The 27,318-nt window shown below is 34.7% G+C and overlaps 1 protein-coding gene across 1 annotated transcript; it reads right to left on the bottom strand.

The window, feature by feature from the left end:
• Positions 1 to 11,017: 11,017 nt before the first annotated feature.
• On the bottom strand, positions 11,018 to 26,707 carry LOC143226499 (protein RD3-like). The gene is made up of 4 exons (XM_076457526.1): positions 26,569 to 26,707; positions 24,480 to 24,610; positions 21,474 to 21,632; positions 11,018 to 13,734 (listed from the first exon to the last, which is right to left on the bottom strand). The coding sequence occupies exons 2-4, from the start codon at positions 24,576 to 24,578 to the stop codon at positions 13,426 to 13,428; spliced, it is 567 nt and encodes a 188-aa protein (XP_076313641.1). The 5' UTR covers positions 24,579 to 24,610; positions 26,569 to 26,707; the 3' UTR covers positions 11,018 to 13,425.
• Between the last annotated feature and the right edge of the window lie 611 nt (positions 26,708 to 27,318).

Here is a 27,318-nt window from a genome sequence, read left to right as displayed (position 1 = left end):
CAATTAAAATAACGAGACAAATTCAGAATGTTCTAGTAACATGAATCAACATTGCAACAGTCAATAACTCGTAACAACTGAACGTACAGGTTATAGCAACGTGTGATTTGCAAACAAACTTGCTATGAATGTCGCTTGTAAAGATAACTAAATATAACACCTGCGTTATATAAATTATCCAGATCATAATTCTCCATTAATCGTAAGCTAAAACAGTTGTGTATATTTAACAGGTACATGTGGTTTTGAGTACAAACAAGCTTTGTCGTGTCACGGAAATAGCGCTGTAAAGAGATTGTGGGCTTAAGATTTAAGTATTTTTGTAAGTTTTTATTTTGTACAAAGCAAGATTTGAGATCTGTACTGCTCTTAAAGCCATTTGAACATTATAAGAGCAAAATCTGGCTCTTGAAACTACAGAGCACACAATATACAAGTTAGACCTTCAACTTCTTACTGAAGTGCTTATGTGAAATTAATTGCATCGATATACGAATGTTTTTGCCAGCAAAAGAAAATGATTAGCACGTGACGATTAATATGCAGTACAAGGTATATTTACTTCTTTAGTAGGTAATATAATCTTTGACATGCAATTAGAGTAGCTATCTTGTATTGTGTTGTGCATATGATTGGCGTTTTAAATTACAGAATTTGTGTTTATTCCATGAATAATTTATACGTTTATATATAAGTCGTTTATATATATAGATTAGTACAACAATAATCTTTACTTTAGATTTTATGTATTATATAAAATTTTACTTCAATGTTATGTTTAAAGCTATATACTGGTCGTCTCTTTAAAAGTCTTATTCTGGTTCCAGTGACAAATGTGAAGTTCGTGAGGTTGAAACTATTAAGATACATTCTTGTGGTGAAGACACTGATGATATGCAAGCTGGTTTATTTGAGCCTCAAACGGTTTCAAGCACTGAAGACTCCATTCTTTGTAAGTCATCATTATCACAGTGCACTACAACAACCATGGAATCGTGAGAGATTTACCATGGTATTTTTGTAGTCACTGAGCTATGCATTGGTATAGTCAATTTATTAACACCAGCAACATTACTTTTCATGAAAGATGTCAAATAGTACTAATGTATTAAATATGTAAAGGTATTGCTAGCTTTACAAGCATGTGGCGATACCAAATGTTTTCCTGCACCTTTTAATGGCAAGTTTAAAATAGTCTGGGTTGAAAAATACCAATGGTTGTTATGCAGCCCAAAGTTAGATAGAATGTTTTGTAATACATATGTTACCCTACTTTCAGTTTATAATCGATGTCACGAAATCATTTAACATATGGGTAAAAAAATCAGGGATACTTCAAGCAACCATTCTAAGAATGTTTATTATCATGATTCTGTGCAGGCTGCTGATGCTTTGAAGGCTTCCATTAAACGCCCATCATCAAGTAGAATTTATATTATCACCAACAGTTCCCTTCAATTATGTATAACTTAAATAAATATATCCTTCATGAAAGAGATCACGCCATTTTGATTTTTAGGAAAACAAGGCTTGGCATTTCGGTGTGACACTGAATATGTTCAAGCAGAAACATGATACTGAAAACAATGAGATGCTGAGACATTATTTGTATAATCCCAAGACAAAATATGATACGTATTTATCTCCATTTTCACAAAAAAAGGCATAATAGATGTCATAGGATATGATGTTATTCGAGTGAAAATCATTCATGAAGTAGAAAAATGGTTATGAAGTGTCTTCTTATAAGGCGTGGGACTCATAATCTGAGGGTCGCAGGATCGCATCCCCGTCGCGCCAAACATGCTCGCCATTTCAGCCGTGGGGGCGTTATAATGTGACGGTCAATCCTACTATTCGTTGGTAAAAGAGTAGTTCAAGATTTGGGGGTGGGTGGTGATGGCTAGCTGCCTTCCCTCTAGTCTTACACTGCTAAATTAGGGACGGCTAGCACAGATAGCCCTCGAGTAGCTTTGTGCGAAATTCAAAAACAAAACAAAAAGTCTTCTCATAATGTAGAACATTTATCAAATATCTTCGCTTTGTAGATGGCAACTGTGATAATAAGGAAGAATTTGTTAGCTTTGTTAAGCTCAGAGGGTCAGAGCAAAAAATATACTATGTATAATTACAAATATATTGACTGATGTTGGATTATATCTAAATGAACTGCTTCGTCAAGAATATAATGGAACATCCGCCATAGCTGGCGAGAGACTGGTGTCCAAAAACAAATTCGTCAAAATAAAATATGGTATGCTTATAGCACTGGTCACTCACTTAATTTTGGTAATATATAAATTATATATTATATAAATTCATTTTCAGTCCCATCAGTACGAAACTGTGTCGAAATATTTAAAGGAATAACTATTTGAATTAAGTCTTCAACTAAACATAGGAAACTATTAAAGACAACCAATTAAAAGGGCATTCAGCATGGAGCAGCTTCATCACGTCTTTCACTACTCAATGTGTGCATCACACTCTGAGTTTAGAATATTGGAGATTGGGACAGACTCTCTTTATGTCATCCTTTGTTACTTCACTCTAGTGAAGTTATTATGTGTGGAAATGATAATTTTGAAATGTTTAATGACAACTGGGTTGCTCAAGGTAATACAAATGCTATGGCTTATCTGAAAATATTGGTATTATTTAGATTCATTTTTTTAAACAGATTCACAACGTTACATTTACTATTTTTAAGAAGCTTCTGTAAACTTACAATGTCCAAACCAAGACATTGTTTCTGGTGTTTCCATGATAGAACAATGCTGTAAAGAACTGACTTCATTAAGAGTGAACATAGATGATATTCACATTTTATCTTGAAGCATAGCAGTAATATTACAAACAAATCCAATATTAATGTTAACAAGTTACAAGTTAGTCAACTACAAGCCCAACATGTAAATGTAGAATATAATTCCGTGGAGGGTTACCTTAATAAAACGGTAAACATTCCTTTTGTTGAACACATTATCAGTAATCTTTCCTCCAGATTTGATACACAAATACAACAAGCGGATCAGTTCAGAAACTGCCATCAAAACATCCACAAGAGTTTTCTATCTCTGATATCAGACAAGTTATGGATTTGTACAAGGAGGATTTACCAAATACTGATATCTTTTATGAAGAAATTCATTGGTGGAAGACAAGGTGGTTTTCTACACCTCTCCAGGATAAGCCCCTGATACTGATTGACTCATTGAAATCATAGTTCAATGTACCAAATATCTTTATGTTACTGAAAGTCTTTACCATACTGTCACTAAGTTCATGTGAAGTTTGACATCTGGTCTCCAAGGTTGAAACATTACCTGAGTTTACACAAACACTTGCCTTAATATGTAATCATTGTGACACTGCTATCAACACTTAAACTGTATGTAAATTATTTATGGAAATATACCCTATAAAAATGGAGCATATTATCCTGTTATTTCACGCGCACGTTCACGTACGTACATGATAGCCAATGATTGAAATCGCTAATATGCTATTGTTGTACACAGTTGTTTAATTTAGTATTATAATTTAACAATAAATAACTACCTTGTACGTAGATAATACAGTAATTTACTGTAATAAAACATACATATTTATACTAATGTACGTTTAGATCCTCATAACGAATAATGGTTTGCTTACTTTTCATTGGATTCTTGTGAATTTTATGCAGCCATGTAACTATTTAAGTTACATTTCATGCAAAATGGCTTCCAGAATTAATCTCATAACACGTTTTTTTTTTTTTTTTCTGGGCGGTGGCTCCTCCATACGCTTGAAGCATTAGCACGCTGATTGTATTTCACACGATATGTGTGTTGGCTTTTGTTTTCAAATATTAAAACCCAGTTTCAAGCGTTCTGCGCGGCCTGTTTACAATCTCTTATATCTATTGTTTGTTGATTTTAGAATTTCGCGCAAAGCTACTCGAGGGCTATCTGCGCTAGCCGTCCCTAATTTAACAGTGTAAGACTAGAGGGAAGGCAGCTAGTCATCACCACCCACCGCCAACTCTTGGGCTACTCTTTTACCAACAAACAGTGGGGCTGACCGTAACATTATAACGCCTCCACGGCTGAAATGGCGAGCATGTTTGGTGCGACAGGGATTCGAACCCGCGACCCTTGGATTATGAGTCGAACGCCTTAACCCACCTGGCCATGCCGGGCCGTTCTTATATCTATCAAACCGCATCGTAATATGTTTAAATTAGACTTTCGGAGTTGTTCAATCTCTTTGTAGTTGAGCTGCTAGTGCTGATGCATAATTTTTCCTCATTTGCATGTTATCGACGGACATTCGAAAGTAAAGCATCACTCATTATTCTAAAAACAATTCTGAGCTTGAGATAATATGTTATCAAACTTTATGTTTTATTGCTGTAAAAAAGGAAACGAATAAATATCATTCTTACATTTTAGGAACGATCACTAAAAACTGAAACTAAAACCATACCGCTAGAAACTGACTGATAGATATCATAAAATACATATTTGTGTTTTGTCTGAGATTAAACGAGCAGTAAAATTCTACTACAATATCCATATTATTTATGTAACGTATTTTTATATGAAGTTCATTGCAAAGGTGTAAAGTATTGTTATTTAACATTTTATGGAAAGCGTATGTGCCATACTATTAGAAATAATATTCTATTACTTCTTATATAATTTTATCGTAATAAATTTTATGAACTAGAAACTGCCTGTGTAACACCTTCAGATGCACAGATTATTATCGCTATATTTTCTTCAACTAGAAAAATTTCTAACTGATGACGAAGTTCTAGATGTTACGACGACACTTGACAATCAAAGGAAACGTCATGTGACATTCTTCGACTTGATGAAAGGCATCGCTATGATTCGTCGAGAGAAACGTGTACGAAGAGCTGCTCACAAAATCATGTATGTAGAAACTTTGTAATAGGTTAAAAATAGATGTTTTTATCTGCAGCTTATTTGGTCATCTTGTGTTTTAGTCCTAAACATTTACCCAAAAACAGATAGTAACAAGAACCTAAGTATTTATAGTAAGTCGAAGACATGGTACTTACTTTTTATCAGTACAAAGTTACCTTGAATAAGACAGAATCTTTTTATTGAGTGCGAAAATTGTTTATATATATATTTTTTTTTTTTTTTTCATAATGTATGGAAGAGTGCAACTTGAAAATAAAAGTAAACTTCAGTATACTGTAATAACTGTATATAACCTTAATACATTATTACCTGTTTATAGTACCAACAAACCGTAAGAGTTGCAAGTCATCCTAAGATTAAAGGTAAAATTGACCGAAACTGGGTTTACCACAAAAAATGAACGAAATATATTTTTTAACATTTCTTCTCACTTCGACTAAGGATATAATTAATTCACATCTTCATTACATGTCTAGTGAAGGTTTACCACTACCGTTATCAAAGTATCCTGTCTCTAAAAAGACGCTTAGCGATGACAGAATAGCCCAAAATGAATTCTCCGGGAAGAAAAATATTAGTGTAAATATAAAAACACTAGACGTTGACAAAGAGAAATGCGGTGCTCACGAGAAATTAAAAAAGGCGTAACTAATGAACAGTTGTTGGAAGCGACGAAAACCCTATCAAACCCATTGAATATGTTGTGCTTGAAAAGAAAATTCTCAGATTGAGACAAGAAAAATGCAAATGTTGAAAAGAATTGATCAGTCAAAGAGAGAGGTAGGACAGGACTTCTTGCTTTTATATCTGAAGAGTAAATGAAAAGTTCTACACGTTTTGAGACTTGAAAATACCACGAAAGAATTATATGGTGCAGGAGAGTAGGTAAAAAAGAAAAAAATGTCAAGGAGAGGAGGTGATATATTGAGAATTAATTTAATAGGTTAAAATACTTATCATACTAGAAACCTATTAAATGTTGAATGTATAATAATAAAACGACGCTTCTATGTGTGTGTGTGTCCGGGTACTGTTACTAACTGGCCTCATTAAGAAGTTTCATACACTCTTCCATGTGGAAAAATAAGTAATATCCAGGTGCACAGCCATAGCTTTAAGAGGAAAAAAACAAGAAACCTGACATTTTGCACCCATGCTAAGTTTACCCTGAGGGTGTGCAACTGTGTATTATTACTTATCTACGTGCGCACGCGCATGCGCGTCTTTTTATGAGCCAAGTTAACGAAAAATGACATAAAAAATATTGACTGTCATAATTCCAAGAGAAAATAATCTAGAAACCTATAATTGTGCACACATACTAAGGGTATGCACCTGATGTTATTACTTACCCGAGTACACGCCTTTTTAAATGAAGGAAGCTAGCGAAAAACCAAGTGTTTCTTTCACACCAGTGAATAACCAGGCTTCATTCGGGTTATTAGGTTATTAGATGAGTATGTTACCGTGTGTGTATTCAGAACCTGTTTAAACATAAAGGTATAACCTTTATACGTTTCTTGCTACGCAACATGATGTAAAAGTCGTTGTTGAAATGCATTATTACCCAAATTTACTGGCTTTTCTAAACATTAGAAGTTGTTATACAAGTCACCGCTACTTTGTCTTATTAAAAAAATGCATACGCGCATGCATGTGAAAAAGACACGTAATAATACATAGTTGCACACCCTCGGGGTCAACTTTGCACAGGTGAAATATTTCAGGTTCCTAGGTTCTTTCCTCTTGGAATTAAGGCGGTGAATCTTAGCATTACTTATTTCACACACACACACGCACACACACGAGCATGTTCAAAAATTTTAATAAGGCAAGTTAGTAGAACTGCCTAACTTAGTTTGGGTCATTAGGTTGATATATTCTAGATGACTATGTAAGTGTGTGTATTCGGAACATATTATAGCATAAAAGTATGATCTATGTACTTTTCTTGCTGTACAACATAACAGAAAAGCTATTATTGGAATATATTGTTATCAAAACGCATTGTTTTTTTATATATTAGAAATTGTTACGTGTGGTTTTCCGTTAGATTGTCTCATTAAAAAGATGTGCATGCGCGCAAGCACGAAAGTGCGTGTTCGTCTATCCGTAATTTGTATTTGTAAAATAAGGAGCCACTTATATTCTATATGGTTGTTTTGAGAAAGAAAAAGCGACGGAAAGGGTCAAAAACACCTTCTTCGAATACGTCTGCTAAGACATAAAAAATCGACAAAGACTGACAAACATAAAACGCAAGGATTTTATTTATGCTATGCATAAAAGAAAGGTAGGATTGGATTTTAGTTAAAATATAGAGATGTTCAGTTATTCAAACACTGGTGACAGAATTAAATAAAAGTCGGAAATGAACATAAACACTTGTGTAGAGTAACAACTATATAATTGTTTTAAATAGAGACGGAAAGCGACACCTGAACGATTCCTAGAACATTTTATGTCACTTTTCAGTGTACAATTTGTTTGTTTTTCAATTTCACGCAAAGCTATATGAGGGATATCTGCGCTAGCCATCCCTAATTTAGCAGTGTAAGACTACAGGGAAGGCAGCTAGTCATCATCATCCACCGCCAACTCTTGGGCAATTCTTTAAAATACCAACGAACAGTGAGATTGACCGTAACATTATAACACCCCAACGGCTGAAAGGACGAGCATGTTTGATGTGACGGGATCTATCTGCGCTAGATGTCCCTAATTTAGCAGTGTAAGATTAGAGGGAAGGCAGCTAGTCATCACCACCCACCGCGTACTACTTTTGGGTTACTATTTTACCAACGAATAGTGGAATTGACCGTAACTTTATAACGCCCCAACGGCTGAAAGGGCGAGCATATTTAATTCGAACTCGCGACCCTCAGATTACGAGACGAGTGCCTTAACTACATGGTCATGCCGGGCCTCAGCGTACAAGCCTCGCTAGATACAATAAAGAACACTACACTTATTACTTACTTTATGCTAGTAAGTTGAGTCTTTTAACCTGTTTGAAATTTCTTTTTTTTTTTACACATATACAGCTCTGTTACTAACAACGCAAAATGCATATTTTTTCTTCATATTCATTGGCCTTAAGATTTTGGCCAGCACTGTACATGCTACAGTTGACCTTAAACAATACAGAACTTTCGAAGCAAATTATGTGAGTAATCACTTTTCGCTGCATCACTTAACTGGATCACTTATTGCCCTAATAATTAGTTCATCAGTGATTTTTGTAGCTTACCACTCATTATTTATGGACCTTTTATTATGCTGTATGGAAAGACTATGAGTAGTACATTAAATAGCGAGTTTACTTACTGATCAATTATATTTTATTACAAGTTACAGCTTTTACAGTAAGTGAGATTTGTTTTTAGAATATAAGGACATTTTGATAAGTGGTGAAATCATTCTCGAATACACAAGTTGTACATGAAGAATGATCGCACCAATGATTTAATGTTTTTAAATTACAAATTACAGCTTTTACAATGAGATTTTTAAGAACAGGTGCGACCTTTCGATAATTGGTAAAATAATTCTCGAGTGAAACAAATTGTACTGAACCAAATGCTGAGCCATTTCCCGCTCACCTCCTATTTATTTTGAAACGGTCCCTCATATACACTTAATTCTGCATATGACATGTGAATAACCAATCAAAAGCACATAATTTCCCAAAGTAATTTTTTTTGTTTCCCAACCATTTTCCAAATATTACGATGTCGGTTCTTTCTGTAGGTATAAACCTTTATGCTAGTAAGTTGAGTCTTTTAGCCTGTTTGAAGTTCTTGTTTTTTTACGCATATACAGCTCTGTTACTAAACTAAATAAATTATAATGGGTTTTTATTGTATCGATATAGTAATTTGTTATTTTATGGTTACACAAATGTTTTATATAAAACCTAAAAAAAGTATTTCGTTTTACATCTTCCACTTGCGAAATTTCTTAAAGCCTAGCATCGTACGCCAAGCAGAACCCGAATACAAAGGTCGTTAATAGAAGAGAGAATTGTTTGCTTTACTTCTTTATTTATTGTTCCTACGTTCTAAGAAAAATTAGTTTAAATCTTATTTGTAAATAGCAAAAATATATATACGCACGTATAATGTGTTATAACTCAAATGTTATTGTATTTTAGAAAATACTAGTTCACTGAAGAACAACCAACAGATATCAATTTGTAAGGACCACAGTAACATGAGTGCGCGTGCGAATCATAATTGTAACTTTTATTTTAGCCAGCAATGGTTGAAATGTCCGTATGTTAAGAAATATGTAATGTTAGGACATTTAAATGTTGGTGTTTTCGAGTTATAATTTGCAGCCATTTTAGAAAGAAAAAGTACAATGTATATATTTACTTCCTAATTTTTATGGTGGTTACGAGATCGCTCAAATCTATCGAATATGTACAGAAAATCCGATTTGATAGTGAAAATAACAGATAAAATAGAAAGTTTTGCTTTAAAAAATCATTTGACAATTATTTGGAGGTTATAATGATTTAACGTGCGAAATTTGAAAATTTACTCATGCATAGAAGTATTTTTAGTCTTAAAATGAAAATTGCTCTACATCTTGCCTGGTAAACATTCTGAAAAATATTACGAGAAAAATTTTAATTAAAATGTCTTACTACTTAATTTAAAAACCTGATATTACGTGTATGAAAGCATTATAATGTTTACTAATAAGCTGAACAAATTTTGTAAACATATGCTTACATGATCAAAAACCATAGTATAATTACCCTCATGGATGTTTTCGTGTTTACAAGTTGGGTGAATTCCACAGCACTCTTAGTAAACTGCGCCCACGGTAATAAAGTAAGAGCTGCATAACTGAGTGAGGTATCCAAACATAATTATAAGAACTTTTTATGTATAGATACGTTTTCTCAACTAACCTGTATAAAATCCAGTGTTTGTCTACGCTTGATTTCTCGAAATAGGAGAATAATAAACTCCAAACTGCATTTATCCAAGTAGAATTGTTCAATTACTATCTGTCCATTACGATTTTAATAATGGGGGTGAAAGGGGACCATGAGAGGAGTTCCGTGAAACCTTATAACTGTAGTGAGTGTTGGGTATATTAAGCCTAACGTAAAGACGTAGTGCGGGATAACCTAGTCTGGAGCTAAGTGTATGATATTTATCATGGAAGTAAGAATATTGATCCAATTTTAAACTTAAATCTTTTCTGAATTAAGCTATTTTCTGTAATATTATCGACGTCTTAATAAAATACAAACTTCTTTAATCAAAAGATATTCTAAATTAAGAATACAGTTTTCTTTCCAGTATATTTAATTTTGCACTTTCACTACATAGACTAACAATGATATTAAGTTATATTTTTGTTGCTAAGTGACGTGACATTAAGGCCACGTTGTTGTAACATAGTGTTACTAAAACGTACTGGTTGCAATATATTAGAAGTTGTCAATATAACAGTTTTTTTCAATAATTATTCTACAAATACCCCACGAATTTATTTCAGGAATTATCTTAATTTTGATTGGTTCACAAAGAAATGCACCAACGTTTGATTCCTCGACTGCACTTTTCCTGCTTATTTGTCGGTCAATCTTGATTTCGCAAAATGTATTTATTTCAGTTAGCTATGTGATGTGAGGTTAGTGTATACTCTTAGGTGAGAAAGGTAATATTTACTCCGTTAAATTTGACGAGCTATACGCTAATTTATAAATAACAAGTCCTTTATCTACCTTATCTTTAGACAATCACCTTATATTTTCCTATTTTTTTTACTAGCGTCGCTTATATTAAGCCTAATATAAGAACATATATATAGTGTATTAAATCATTTGTATCCTCACTGGTTACAAAATATTGAATATACAGGATTTGATTTCAGGTAAATCGCACTTCTGCATATTTCATAGATTTTACCTTTTCGTTACTCATGTTATACATTTTATAGAAGACGTGAAAATATTCACAGTGAATATACGAGCTATGTACGTATATACATCGCAATATTTTTAATAATGGTTATCAATAAATGGCATATTAAATAATTCATATTCATATATTATAGTATTAAATCTTCCAATAATGAAGTAATTTATTTATTAAGTCTTCTAAGAATACAAAGTGTCATTTACACACGTATTCATTACATTATCAGTGATTACAAAAATTCAATATTACGTTTTTTAACAATTCATTGAGTCGTTTATTTATTTAATTATGTTTTAAAAGTTTACAATTTATATTTTTTTATTTACGTATTATTTCACTACATTATCACTACTTATTTATTACAACTAATAAGGTTTTCAACAATATGGTCCTCAGTGGTACAGCAGTATATCTGTGGACTCACACTTCTAGCTTCAGGGTTTTGATACCCGTGGTAGGTAGAGCACATATATCCTCTTGTGTAAATTGTTTGCTCGATTCCAAACAACTCGAACAATATACTGTTTTTTAATTATTTATTCGTCGTATCAAATCTTTCAATAGTAAAATTCGTCAATTACTTATTTATTCATTACACATAGATTCTCTAAAATGCACAGAACCATTTTTAAAATTAAATCTCCAATAATAGAAAATTGATTACATACATAACTATTACGCCATATTTGTCAACACAAACACTCACTTGGAAGTTACAATGAATATTAACATTGACTTAACATAGGCGTAGGAACCAAGAAGTTGGGGGATGAGGGGTAAACTACTCATTAAAAAATGAAATTTTTACTGTGTGAAAAGGAAGTACAAAAGGTAGAATACAGACTGCAAAGGTAAACATTTAACACTAGAATGTGGTAGCGCTTTATGTGTAATTTAACATTTGGTGTTGGGATGAATCCGTGAGAGAAACAACGTGTGTTCTAATGTAATTAACTCAAGAGATATATCATTTTTGTGTATATATATGTTTGGATTTACCTATTATTTATGTAAATTCTAACTTTCCGAACAGTTTGTATTTTAACTATAAATGGGATTTTTCTATTTTGTTTTATGTTTCAAAGGATTTTTTTTTCAAATAGTCCTGTTTCATATTTTTACTGTTTTCGCATCTTCAAGTAATTGTGAGGATATTTGTCGTATCTGTGGGTCTCGTGTAAGTGTGGTTAGTTTCAGTGCATTGCAACGCATTATCAAGAGATGCGAGTTTCTGATGATCTCTATAGATAAAGAAATAAGTTGTGATATGCAAATTACAAATACCTTGCTCTCCTACAGTATACGTTCAATATTTGTAAAACTTTAAAAATTTTCTAATAATCTAATTCTAATCATATTAAATTCAACCGAGGTCATGTGTTAGTTCAGCCCTAAGTATTACTTTCTGTAGAATTATCTAGTCATACAAACTACCTACTATTTTAATGAATAATTGTGTTGTATTCTGCTTTGTCTTGCATATGTGAGACTGCTCTACAAATGTCATATGAGGCATAGTTACTTCTGAGTCCTTGTGATACTTATTTCTGATTGGCCAGATACATGCTGAAAGTAACTTTTAAATGCAGTTTGGTGTTAAAATTCAGATTTCATTGTTTCGCAAGGTTAAAGACCTCCTGTGGAATCTTGTAGTTGTCTTTCACAAGTGTTCAACTTGCTTATCGTGAGATCAATTAAAGCTAATCTTTGTTTAATTAATTGTATTTTGTTCCCATTACTTTTTACTTAAATACGTTTTATTTTTAGTTAGTCCAATAACACAATATCTATTTTCATTTGTTGATCAGCCTGTATTTAAATTAGTCTCCTATTTGCTTCAATAAATAATATGGTTATTTTTATATCAACTTGTCTCTTTCATTCCACCGAATATTAAATTGCTATACCTGTCCTGTTGCATAATAGTGAATCTTAAGTTGTTGCGAAGGTCAGATGGCTGTATACTATGTAGGTTATTGTGGTCTGACGTAATAGCGATGTATAATTTTACAAAAACAAAGAATAAAATACAGTACACGCTGTCTTATATTTTGCAAACAATGGAAAAATATTCTTTAGAACATGATTATGGAAATTATAGAAAAGTTAATTTATACTGGGCCAACTTACTCAGTTCTGAAGTACGCTTTAAAACTTGCTGTGTAAGGAGTAATCTATATGAAAAACAAACAAACTTGTTTCATTGCTTAACTTATCATAACAGAATGTAGGAAGTAGGAAGAAGATCACTTTTAGATTTTTAATTTGTTTAAGGGATAAGCCTACTTCTTTGGGGGATGGGTCTTCTGTCAAACACAAAGAAAGACCCACACATTAGATGTTCGGCTCTTTAGATCCCCCAGGCAAGATGCGTTCTTACGACAATATCAAGTTGTTAAGGAGAAATTTGAGTGTTAAACCTTTACACAGGAACGTTTTTGTTTGAGTGCCAAGCAGTTTAAGTTTACTTCTACGTTGAATCACGTGTGCATTTACTAACTCATAGCCAAGAGAAGGGTTTCTTCTAACATATCCAGTTGTGGTTATTACACTGGGAGGTCTTCTACCCTGCTGCTGAGTGTTGGAACACTTTGTGTCCTCATGACATCAATATTGCTATCTCTTCGGACCATGGCAAAAGGAGACACTTTACTAGATGGTCCTCGAAGCCAGGCCAAACTAGCAACTCTCTCTAGTGCTGCACTTTTTACTCGTCTGCTAGGTAGAGGAACCGGCACATTAACAGTATCAGTTACTAGGTCTCTCATCAATTGAACAATCTCTTCGGGTTTCATTCCTGGCGTTACATGTTCTCTGAACTTAATGATGACTTGGTTGCAATCTGTAGGTTTTACCTGTTCGTTAAAAGAAATGTAAAGATTCTACAAGTATAAACAATAGCAAAATATGTCATATACGTCACTCTTAATATTTACTGAATGTGATTCACAATTTTGAGAAAGTTGTGTTTCAATTTCTTTAGCGAGATAAGATGAAAGAAATCCAGTTTCATGAGTGTGCGACATACACAAATATTCTGCGTGTGTGTCTTCTTATAGCAAAACACATCAGTAGTTTCATGAGTGTGCGACATACACAAATATTCTGCGTGTGCGTCTTCTTATAGCAAAACACATCAGTCTATCTGCTGTTTTCACCGAAGGGAATCAAACCCCTGATTTTAGCGTTGTAAACCCTTAGACTTACCCCTGTCTCAGCGGAGAACACAGACATATTATGTATTTTCCAATGCCTTATTTAGTATGGAATTTTTACACACTTCTTTATCAATGTAGCATTTATTCTGAATACAGAATGCTGGTGAAGGGTTGTTGCTGTTGTTTGTAGTTAAACATAAAGCTACTCAAAGGGTTAACTGTGCTCTGCCCACCATAGGTATCGAAACCCGTTTATAGTGGCATAAGTACCCAGAAATACCTCAGTGTCACTAGGGGCACTGAGTAAGGGACTCACTAAGTTCATTTCACTCTACTCTCACATAAATTGGCCATTATATTAGGACGATACATGTACTTTCTAATAAGGCAGACTTCTGTAGTGTAGAACGTGGTATATAGACATCGATGGTGATATTATCCATTTAAAACTCAGATGATCCAAAAATACAATGCCCTATAGTTTGAAGTGAGATTTACAATAAATTAATTGGACAGTCTGTGCTTCTTGAGAAGAATGACATTTTGTTTTTATTATGTAATGCCATGTTTTTTTTTTCAATATAGAACAAAATAGTTTGAAATTATTGTAGATATTGATCTGCTTTAAACATATTATCACTCTTTCAGTGCACGTGTCTTGAACTTAAGTTGTGTTTGTGTTGAAATAAAGACTGTTTCACTGTGCATATCATGTGCGGTTTCTTTCTTTGCTTCAAACTCAGTCTAGGCTAAGCATATTTATATTTTGTTCCAACTTGAATTTTTATTATAACTTATTGTTATTCTATTGCTCATACTTAACTACTGTAAAGTAAACCACTACACTTAGAATCACCACATGGTAGGAAGGAGAAAATCTGGTGTCATTACTATATGATTTGTTTTTTTGCAGAGCGTTTCTTTTTTTCTAGATGGGTGTATTTGCTTGCACTCTCCTAAACTTTTTTGAATCTGAGAAAATGAAATTTTTCATGAGTTGAAGGAATTATTTTGACAAATTTTGTTTGCTGTTAAATTTCGCACAAAGCTACATGAGGACTATCTGTGCTAGCCGTCCCTAATATAGTAGTGTAAGACTAGAGGGAGGGAAGCTAGTTATCATCACCCACGCCAACTCTTGAGCTACTCTGTTATCAGCGAAGAGTGGGATTGGCCGTCACATTATAACGCCCCCACAGCTGAAAGGACACGTATGCCTGGTGTGACGGGGATTCGAACCCGCGACCATCAGATTATGAGTTGAATGCCTTAACCACCTGGGTTTTGTTTACGGCTTAAAAGAAGCACTTTGTCTCAGAACTTGGCTGCTTACAAAGATGATTTTGCTAGTTTTATGGAAAAGCATACAACACTAACAGATCATAAGGACGTTTTTACTGATAACTTTACTGAGAGATTCGTCACTGAGCAGATAAGGCATCATCATTTTAGTATGAGAGAAATTCTTACCTTTATTGAGGAAGATTTTTATGGCAACAAGGTGTAAAGGTGTAAATTCCGGACTTTGAATAGAAGTAGAAGAAAGGTTGGCAGCAGCTGCTATGGCTGTAAATTGGACTTATCATCATATTCCAATGAGTTTCTCACTCCAGGCTCGAGTTTTGTCTAGATCAAACCAACAGCTGACATATTCTAGCATTATACACAATACTACTGACTCCTAGTCAATGGATATTGCTTCTTTGGTGAACCCATAATGTTTGTTTCATAGCTGGTGACAATAATGCCTCCATCTAGACGTTGCTTTGGAAAGGAGGATGAAACTGCCTTTATCTTTTTATGTAGTAAGATAGGTGACACTACCATTTTTGACCAACTGGAGGAGAGTTAATAGTCAGAAGTAGCTACTTCTACACTGGAAAATTAACAGAGACTGGGCTCGGATTGAGCCACCAACTTAGAAGAGAGCAGCTTGCGGCTTTTGCTAGAAGGTTTGGTAATCAGCTCTCCTCTTTGAAGTATGAATTGGGCTTCTGAAACTAAAAGGATGAGAGTTTCTTGTTAATAAATGAACTATCGGGAACTTGGTTGATTTTGCAATATATCAAGCGCTCTTAGTGAAAATCCACTATAGCCAGTTAATACTAAATGGTGACAGATGGAAACACATGTCTAACTATGTCAGTCACAGAATAAAGGTAGTCATATTCATTCTTGAGTTTGAAATTAGCATCCCGTTGTTGGATGTAATGCTTGTGCTACAGGTGAATTGCGTTTCTGCTGGGGGAAACAGCAGTTGCTTATCAGATCAAGCCTTAGAACAGTGGACTAGACACGTATATGTTACAGAGGAACACGTTGCACTTCAGTGTACACAAGTGATGTTTTATGATTCACTGTGAATGAGGTGCGTTGTAAGTAACTAATAAACAATTCAAGAAACACACAATTTCCTGTCCAGAAAGTAAGAGAAATAAACCCTGATCTTGTTCTGTGACATAGGCAGTTGGCATTCCAGGCAAACTGAGGATAACGAAAGCTAATGATACATTCAGATTGTGTCACATCTTAAAGCAAATTTTGGTTGTTGACATATCGAAGCACTCTTATTTCAACACAGTAGCAGAAGGTTAGTGTCCTGTTGGTTGAGTATTCCATTGTATTTATGGCTGATTTGGTCAAACAGAAAAAAAAATACTCGTCATCACAAAAGCGATATATATATGATTAAATAAGTGCCACACAGGCTTTCATAGAGCATTAGGGATACAATCAACATCAAATTATTTTGGAAAATAATCATGAGCATTCAGAAATTGCATTTTATTTTCCAACACAGATTATGCAGAAGGCAGGTTTGCCAAAATAATGTGCTGATTTCAGACAAATTATCATGTTGATTCCTTTCCCTCTCCATGGCCATATACATTTGTCGAAACATTTAGCACGCCATAGAGGTTTACATTTGTATCTGTTATCACTGACTTTCATCAAATTATATGGTAACTTCTCTTAAGTTATGGCCTGGCATGGTCAGGTGGGTTAAGGAGTACGACTCGTAACCCGAAGGTCGGAGGTTCGCATCCCCGTCGTGAAAGGACATGCCCGTCCTTTCAGCCGTGGGGGCGTTATAATGTTACAGTCAATCCCACTATTCGTTGGTAAAAGAGTATCCCAAGAGTTGGTGGTGGGTGGTGATGACTAGCTGCCTTCCCTCTAGTCTTACACTGCTAAATTAGGGACGGCTAGCACAGATAGCCCTCGAGTAGCTTTGTGCGAAATTCAAAAACAAAACAATCTCTTTAAGTTATTCTTCTGCTTCTAATAAATTGTCAGTTTTGGATTGTTTCCTTTATACGCCCCATTTTAATGTCTAGTAAACATTGAGTAAACTTTGTTTTAGCAAGGTCACTCTCAAACGCAATAGTGGCTTGAGACTGGTAGAACTAAGTTAAATATGCTAGTGGTCATGTATTCAACAAACTGTTCTGTAGTTCTGTGGACATCTGGCTAGAACTTGCCACCTTCCAAATACATTTGTACGTGTTTCTGTAATTTATAGTATTAAACTAAAATAATTGAATATGTATTGAAGTTATTTATAATATTAGCTATAACAATTAATACGTAACATTGAATTTCTTAAACAGTAATATCTACATTGGCCAACTTTGATAGGCTTGGTAGATAAAGTTTTATATTGACAGTTTTGCATTGGTACTGGATAATATTGTTAAGCAGACACAACATCATCAGGTTTTCTTGGGTTAAATCCAAAAATATTGCTAGCAGCAAGGGTACCCAACTGATAACCTAAGACGGAGTTGTCATAAAAGTTCTTGTAGTTTGACTGCATTCATAATTAAGACTATTTTATTATTAACTATAATTATTACTGGATAATCTTAGCATCCCTCCTGGTAAAAGTCATTAAATAATTAATCAGAGGCTGAGACTGTTTTTTGTTTGTTTCCGAATTTCGCATAAAGCTACTCGAGGGCTATCTGTGCTAGCCGTCCCTAATTTAGCAGTGTAAGACTAGAGGGAGGGTAGCTAGTCATCACCACCCACCGCCAACTCTTGGGCTACTCTTTTACCAACGAAATGTGGGATTGACCGTCACATTATAACGCCTCCACGGCTGAAAGGGCGAGCATGTTTGGCGCGACGGGTATGCGAACCCGCGATCCTCAGATTACGAGTAGCATGCCTTAACACACTTGGCCATGCCGGGCCAGGCTGAGACTGACAAGTCAGAAAATGGTGAGAGTACTATTTCCTATCATCTCAAGCCTGCTGTTGGAAGATTTTGAACTGGAGATGGGGCATTTACTTTCTGACTTCTACGACTGTCATTAACTACCGGACAAATAATCAGGACAGTCACTTGCTGCTAGACAATCGACGTCTGAGTGATATTTCTTAATGAAATGTATCAACATGATTCGTATCTTTCGAGTTACTGAACAGTTTCATGTACAAATATCCATAGAATACTGGTAATAACTGTCCAATTATCATAGAGGCATGTCTGTTTTAGTTTGTAAATATCATGCCTCGCAAATAATTAATCTGCATAATTGTTGGGAGTGAAGAAACAAACTCGGTTGAAACGGCATCGAAACCCTGAATTTCCGAATTATTGAGTTATTTTCTCAGTGAAATATTGTTCAACGTTTTTTGTGATTATTGCTCATCCTGTCTAGTCGAATATCAGTGGAACTTCTGTGGGGCAGACCTCTCGAATCTCGTTAATTTACAGTACACTCGAAGTATATATATATAACTTCTTCATGTGCAATGAAAGATTTGTGTTCTTTGTTTGAATTCTCAGTGTTTACCTTTCTGTGAAGCCATCTTAAATGAATGGATCTCGTTAGTTGGACTACTGGTGTTGGTACTTGTGTATAACAGTAAAATTACTTACTGAAGATGATTCCATTATCCTATTGGGATTTCAGAGTGTAATGATACTAAAGTAGCGGTAACAGGAGTTCTAACTCTAAATCATTTAGTTTAGAAGTCTTGGTTTGACTAAATTATGTTATTGAGTGTTTGTGTTATGATGTCGAGAAAAATGTATAATGGCTCGCTGATAGCAAGCAACACGTTACATCACCGCAGCTATTGAAACAGTTAGCAGAGGTACCGGTGTAAGTTACCATAGTAACAGCACACGAGCCGGAGGCAGTCTGTCTGCATTTACTAGTGTAAGTGGCGATGTGTGGTATTGAAATATACGTACATAACAATAGCTGTATATAAATAAATATATGCAAATTGTGTTGTAATGGCGTACGGACGATATGTAAAGTGTTGTATAATACAAAAGAAACAGTTACAGTGATAATTATGAAGACAATTTAAGCCTAAACAGAGGATTTGCTCCAAATGTTAAGCTTTTGAGAACAAAATATGGTTTAATTAGATGTTTGTAAATTATTATTTGAAGATATAGTGCAACTAATATGTCCATTAACTGGTGAGAAGACGTACGAGTTTCGACCTTGAATCTGAAACATTCTCGTGAGTGTGAAGGGTAAGCCTTGGATGAAAACACAGCTCAACACATTCCTTTCGAAAAGCTTCCCAGTAACTCAGTGGTATGTCTACGGACTTAAACCCCAGAAACTGGGTTTCGATACCCGTAGTGGGCAGAACACAAAAAAACCCTTTGTGTAGCTTTGTGTTTAACTGCAAAACAAACAAACCTTTCCATATTTTAGTTGGATCGAATCGAAATATTAGTGAATTGGTGAAATCCGCAAAATGTAAGCGTTTTGCATCCAGTGTTTCACTTATTTATGAGTTAATACCTTTAATCATCTAGAACGAAGTATTTTGACAAACACATAGTTTTACTGAATATTTGCAGAACATTATTTCAGTACGAGGTGCAGTTTAAATGCATCTAAGTACAGAGTGTAAGTGTATAGATGGAGAATAATGTAACAGTAGCGATTCATAGTTGCCTTCAGCTGTGCTTAACTTGTGTCTCAGACTGATGGGTAATGATTTATCAGTCTGTCAGCGTTAATGAATTTAAACTTGTGTCTCAGACTGATGGGTAATGATTTATCAGCCTGTCAGCGTTAATGAATTTAAACTTGTGTCTCAGACTGATGGGTAAGGAGTTATCAGCCTGTCAGCGTTAATGAATTTAAACTTGTGTCTCAGACTGATGGGTAATGATTTATCAATCTGTCAGCGTTAATGAATTTAAACTTGTGTCTCAGACTGATGGGTAATGATTTATCAGTCTGTCAGCGTTAATGAATTTAAACTTGTGTCTCAGACTGATGGGTAATGATTTATCAGCCTGTCAGCGTTAATGAATTTAAACTTGTGTCTCAGACATATAGGGAGTGTTTTATTAGTATGTCAGTGTTAATAAATTTAAATTCGTGTCTGATACTGATAGACAATGATTTATCTGTCTGTCAGTGTTAATAAATTTCAACTTTTGGTTGATTTTATACTGTGTCTGGTCTATTCTTTTTAATTTGTGTGGAAACTGGTGTTTACAGTCTTACATTTTTTTTTTTTTACTACTAGATCAAGCTCTATTTGCATAACCACCAGACAGAAGTGAAATGAATGTGGTTGGTATTACAAAGATGTATAGATGATATATGAAGTGTTACACAAAATATGAACTAAACAGTATTTTAACATCTTAAGTATTAAGATTTACTGCTAAACCACTTAGGTGCAAAATATTTTTAGGAATGAGAGTATATTACACTGATTTAGTTACTGATATGTGAGATATCTCAATTTGTTTCTAATTTTAAAATTACGGATGGCCAGATTGGTCTGAAAGTGAAGGAGGTAGGGAATCTGTGGCATGTAATTAAACTATGTGTGTACTAGCCTTTATATAATAAAGGTAGTTCTTGTTCGTAAGTTTAGAATTTTATTTCACATCCCATATTAATAAATAATGTGATTTGATGAAAAAGTCTTGGTTCTTACCCAGCTGGCGCTAAACATGCTCGCCCTCCCAGCCGTGGGTGCGTATAATGTGACGGTCAATCCCACTATTCGTTGGTAAAAGAGTAGCCCAAGAGTTGGCGGTGGGTGGTGATGACTAGCTGCCTTCCCTCTAGTCTTACACTGCTAAATTAGGGACGGCTAGCACAGATAGCCCTCCAGTAGCTTTGTGCGAAATTCCAAAAAAACAAAACAAACAAACAAACTTACCCAGCTGATGCACTTTCCTTGAAAAATTAACAAGAACTTGTTGTTTCATTAAGTTATTTTATTTTCCTTTGACAAGATGCAAGTTCATGAAAGCCCAAACATTCCCTGAACTATAGCTGGTTTCATTAAAGATAAATAATGCTTATTGTTTATACATATAAATGTGTGTTTGTCTGGGTGTTTGTCTGGAATGCTTATCATTGACAAAAGCAGTATTCTTTCACCTTAGCTAAAAGAATTGTTCTCTAAACTTTGAAAAGGATAAGAGTTACTTGTGAACAAAGGGACTCCAGTTCGAGCTTTTTCATAGGCGGGATATCATAAGATCTGACAGTGTGATCGGTGGCTAACCAGCTGTAATCAACTGATTTCGTGTCACTATTCTTGGTTTTCCTGTCTTCTTCAAGGTGTTGTTTGATCATTGTCTCCACCTGTAGTTATATAATATGTTGATAAAAATCAATTACCTTTTAATAGTAGCAAAAACAGTGCATTTTTGTAAAACTATTATTACTATTCTTATTAGCTTTCTAAAAATATTACACAAAAGATATACTATTTATTGAAAATGTTTATGGACACATCGTATTGTTTAAAACATGTTAACATGAATGAAAACTATAGAATTGTCCTATCAATGTGTTGAAACAGAGCAAGTTTGAATAATTGTGGCATCAATTGCAAAAGGTGAAAAGAGACATCCCATGATAATTCGTATCATCCCCAACTTATCGCAGCATGTACTTGTCTGAAGTAGGACAGCATGTTTGGTCCGCTTGTAATGTGATGTTCTAATGTTTCCCATAGATGGTCAGTTTCGTTGATATCAGAAGATTGTGGTGGTCGGAGTCCATGTTCTGTTCAACAAAACCAGTCTTGAAAGTTACGATTTCGATTAATGGAGTATTTCATCCTAAAATATATAACCATCATCTGGATGGAAACTCAGCATCATAGGGAGCACCTTGTCAACCCTTGTCCATAGATACTCCCTAGTTGACATCTGGCCTTCCTCCAATCAAATAGGTCCGAAACCATGTCTGTCAAGAGTATTAATAACTCTATGTTCAGTAGTCCGAATGATTAGCAAGATGCATTTAGGGGCCAATACTCCATCAGGATTCTTTACAAATATAACCTTCCATTTTGTTTGTTCAGAATCTAGTCCTATTTCACATCATCATTGTAGGCGGCATATCCTTTTGTTTGGGGTTATGAATGCCTTACAAAAACATGCAATGCCATTGAAAGAGTATATTTCTCATTGCATTACACTTGTATCCTGTTTACACTTGAATGTGTTGGTGATATGGCTGACTGTTACTTGCTTAACGCTCCCCCACATTGCTCCAAATCGATTTACCTTCCTGGTCGACTTTGTAACGTTTCTTGCTAAACGTATTTGTTAGCTTTGTTCTTCACGTATATATTTCAGCCTGCTTCTTATAAAGTCGTTTGAGCCATTCTGTTTCTTCATGTTATAAATGTTAATGGAATCTACCAGTGAAGATTCTGTTTGTATACACTTGCTTATCAAGTCGAAACCACGCAATCCAACATGTGAAAGATAGTGAATTCGACGGCCTGTGAGAATAATACTACAATTAATTTAGTATTTTAAACTTTAACAGTGCCTTATGCAACTAAATTTCCAGGCTAAAGGTACCAAATTCAGGAATCTCTGTCTCTAAGTTTGAACTTATGACCAAAAGAAGAAAAACCAGAGAGTGCCCATCACCAACACAACTCCTCTTCTTAAATACAGAATGTACTGTCACTTTTATGATGCACCTACATCTGAAAATAGAGAACGTGATCACTGACACATTTTTAGCTCGAACCTAGGACCTTCGATTATCTAGGCTGGTATTCTAATCACACTCGACTCTCAATTGGTGCGAAAATCGGCGGTAGTTAAATCGTATAGTTTCTGCTTATTAACTTATTTGTATAAACAACTTCCATTTTCATAATACTGTAACCGAATCAATAACTATAAGCAGACATATGAGGTATTTCATTGACACTCAACTCTCACTAGTGTACGGGCAACAAGCTTAGTAAAAAGAGCTTCAGATATAATCATCAATTATAATGAATCTAAATAAAGCGTTGGCTATAACAATTTAAATTAAACCGTTTCCGAAACCAAAATATAGTGAAATAAACATAAATATACAAACCACTAAGTGTCTGAAATACAGTGAAATAAACAGCAACTTGCTCATCACTAGGTGTCTAAAACATAGTGAAACAAATATTAACTTACTAGTCACTTGGTGTCTGAAATGTTGTAAAACAAATGATTCCTTACTAATCACTAGGTGTCTAAAACATTGTGAAACAAATATTAACTTACTTATCACTAGGAATCTGAAATATTGTAAAACACATGATTCCTTACTAGTCACTAGGTGTCTGAAATGTTGTAAAACAAATGATTCCTTACTAATCACTAGGTGTCTAAACCATTGTGAAACAAATATTAACTTACTAGTCACTAGGTGTCTGAAATATTGTAAAACACATGATTCCTTACTAATCTCTGGGCGTCTGAAATATAATGGAAGAAACACGTAATGTCCATATTTCAAACAGAAGCGTTACGCCTAAGAGATTCGAGTCCATAATCGTTTTAGTATGAAATCAATCGTGCTATTCTATTCTGATTTGTGGCCCAGCATGGCCAAATGGGTTAAGGCGCTCGACTCGTAATCTGAGGGTCGCGGGCTCGAATCCATGTCACACCAAACATCTTCGCTCTTTGAGCCGTAGGGTGCTATAATGTTACGCCAAATCCCACTTTTTGTTGGTAAAAGAATAGCCCAAGAGTTGGCGGTGGGTGGTGATGACTAGGTGCCTTCCCTCTAGTCTTACACTCCTAAATTAGGGACGGCTAGCACAGATAGCCCTCATATAGCTTTGCGCGAAATTTACAAGCAAACATAAAACTTTTCTGATTTTTCAAGACACCAGCTGGGTATTTGGGGAACTGTCAAACGGAATCACAGCACGAGCTGGGTATCTGGGGAACTGTCAAACAGAATCACGGCACGAGATGGGTATTTGGGGAACTGTCAAACAGAATCACGGCACGAGCTGGGTATTTGGGCAACTGTCAAACAGAATCACGGCACGAGCTGGGTATTTGGGCAACTGTCAAACAGAATCACGGCACGAGCTGGGTATGAAGGATGTTTTACTAGGCTTACTTTTGTTTATCACGGCTACATACAATTGTTCATGAATTGTCTTGAAGAGTGTTGTTCTCGGCTTACCTCTGTTAGCAAAGATTCAGTCACCAGTTCAGATTCTGACTTGCCAGTTGGTCTGAATCCACTTCCTCGGCGCTTCAGAGAGGACATTGCTTCCCACATGATAATAAGCAAAGTCGTTCTGGGATATTTTACTTGTGTTAAGAATCAAGAAAAACAAAACATGATTACTTTCACAAACTCTAAAATATGAAACACAGACACACCAATTTGATTTTTATGAATATTTATGAAGAGCAATGAATATAATATAATATAATATAATATAATGTCCAAACCATTAAGGATATTATTAGCAAAATACAATTCCCATGTGTGCACGTGTTTTCACTTTAAGGCAAACGTTACAATCAGATAAAACGTCGTTATCTGTTTAGTTTGTTAAGTAGTTCGTTATATTGAGCTCTCAAAGTGAAAGACAATGTCTTTATTGCAAACTACTGAGCCATATAATCTCGCGTTTTGAAACACCTGACTCGAGTGATAAAGCGGTAAGCTTGTTTTCTTCTTGGATTCAGGAAGTACGTCATCATCGATCGAATCTTTATCCTACTGAAAGTCGTAATTCTGGTGATGAGACATTACAAAGAGTGACGTTATTTTTACTATTCAAATGGCGCCATTTTACACAGTCTAATATCGAGTTGAAACTGTAACCAGCCACATATATTAACCAATTCCATACGCCACCTAATAGATGGTAATACTGATTTTCAATATCGAGTCAAAACCAAAGGGCTGATGTGTGTGTATGTTAAGTCGATTTTAATTTAAGCTGGATATTTAATATCGATCTATTTAAACTTATCATTGCCAGCAAAGATATGAAAACTAGTTTGGTTTATATATATAAAAGAAATGACGAGCGCTTTTCTTATAAGATGCGTGAAAAATCAGCGCGACAACATTGTATTCTTAACAACGAACGCAACCTAGTCTTAAAAGTTTGTTTGTTTATTTGTGAATTTCGCACAAAGCTACTCGAGGGCTATCTGTGCTGGCCGTCTTTAAGTTAGCAGTGTAAGACTAGAGGGAAGGCAGCTAGTCATCACCACTCACCGCCAACTCTTGGGCTGCTCTTTTACCAACGAATAGTGGGATTTGGCGTAACATTATAACGCCCCCACGGCTGAAAGGGCGAACATGTTTGGCGCGACGGGTATGCGAACCCGCGACCCTCAGATTACGAGTCGCACGCCTTAACACGCTTGGCCATGCCGGGCCAGTCTTAAAAGACGTTACAATAGGCGCAACATGAAAAGTCATGTCTGTCTACTTACTTGTTTCTCAACTAATCTTAACATTTGAAATGTAAAGAAACATAAACACTCATACACATAAATATATCACATTTATAGTAAAATTTCTTCTCTTCTATCCATCTCAAAGTTTAGGCACCCAGAAAGGTACTATTCACTTCTAATTACGATTGGTTGTCCACTTTCTTCAACGCAAATGACTGAACCGACGGACATACCATGTTTGGAAAATGATGACTTTAATGTTCACTTAGTAATTTATCTTATCTTATAAAAATCCATATCCATTAAATAAAACAACCTATTCTTATTAATAATGTAAGTATTATTATTGTGTTACTTTTTGCCTGATTGCTACTTCGATCTTGAAGTAATAATCAAATACTTTATTTCTTAATATTCTAACTAATAACGCATCATTAATAATATTTACACTCTTTATCACAGAAAGAAATGCTTAAATGACTGTTATTTTTAGGCCTTATTATAGTACTACAAAGAAAGGTTATTTGAAATATTATGAAGGCCCTAATTACACTGTTTTTAGAATCTGGCAGTTCTGAAATGATTTTGAACTATGAACATTTTATTACTTGTCTTTCTTTTTGAAAACGCTATGCTAAGAAAAGTAATTATATTTACATGAAAAAAGTATTTGTTAGATTTAAGCTGTACACAAGTGACTGCTTCCTTGATCTTCGCTAAAACCTGTAAATATTCTTAAAACGTAATATATACAGAAAATTTGACATACGTCGTAGTTTCTATGAACCCTTATTTTTTATTTATCATTTTCTAAAGACTATGACGGCTTCTTCTTTCAATATTCTTACCTGAACCTTCCAACTTCACGAATACGTGTATTCAGTTCGTCTTTTCGTTTAGCTGCAAACGAAACGTCTCTTCCTTAGCCACTCACAGTCGTGTCTGGTGTCTCAACTTTACTTTCTGTTTACTGTCCAACAATCATGAATAAATAAATATTACAAAATTACCTTCCTTTTCATCGATCACTTACGTGTTCATAAAGTAAGTCTGAGAATAAGAAATGCAATGTTCGTGACTGTATTCTACTAGATATTGATTTAAAAACAACGGAAGCAAAGCGACTTACCCGCTTGCGAAAAAAAAACAAACAACTGTCATTTATACGCATGCGTATAAAAGTTAAAAAGGGAAGGCATAGGGAATAAGCTATTAGATAAAAGTAGCTCGTTGCACGTAAAGAACAAATTTGTTGTTTTAATTCCCTGGTTGTCATGGCAACCATTAAAAATGAGATCGGCTCCACAGGTGGGTGTTTAACAGCATCGCTTAATATAATTTTGGGTGCTTACTGAAATACACAGTAGGGAACACTAGCAGAATAAATTGAACCACATCTCTGTGTTCTTAAAAATATGAGTTAGATAACAAAATGTAGGATCGCTTAGATACAGCACTGAATTATTGATAAATACACAGAAGAGGAAACACAAGGAAAAGAAACTGAGACATAGTAGTATGTCCTTAATGAAACACGAATTAAAAAATACAAGAAATGGAAACTTCGAAGAAACACAAGGGATAAGAACCAGAATAAT

Source organism: Tachypleus tridentatus, chromosome 9 (assembly GCF_004210375.1).
Source record: "Tachypleus tridentatus isolate NWPU-2018 chromosome 9, ASM421037v1, whole genome shotgun sequence".
NCBI lineage: Eukaryota > Metazoa > Arthropoda > Merostomata > Xiphosura > Limulidae > Tachypleus > Tachypleus tridentatus.
This window is presented reverse-complemented; position numbering and strand designations above follow the sequence as displayed.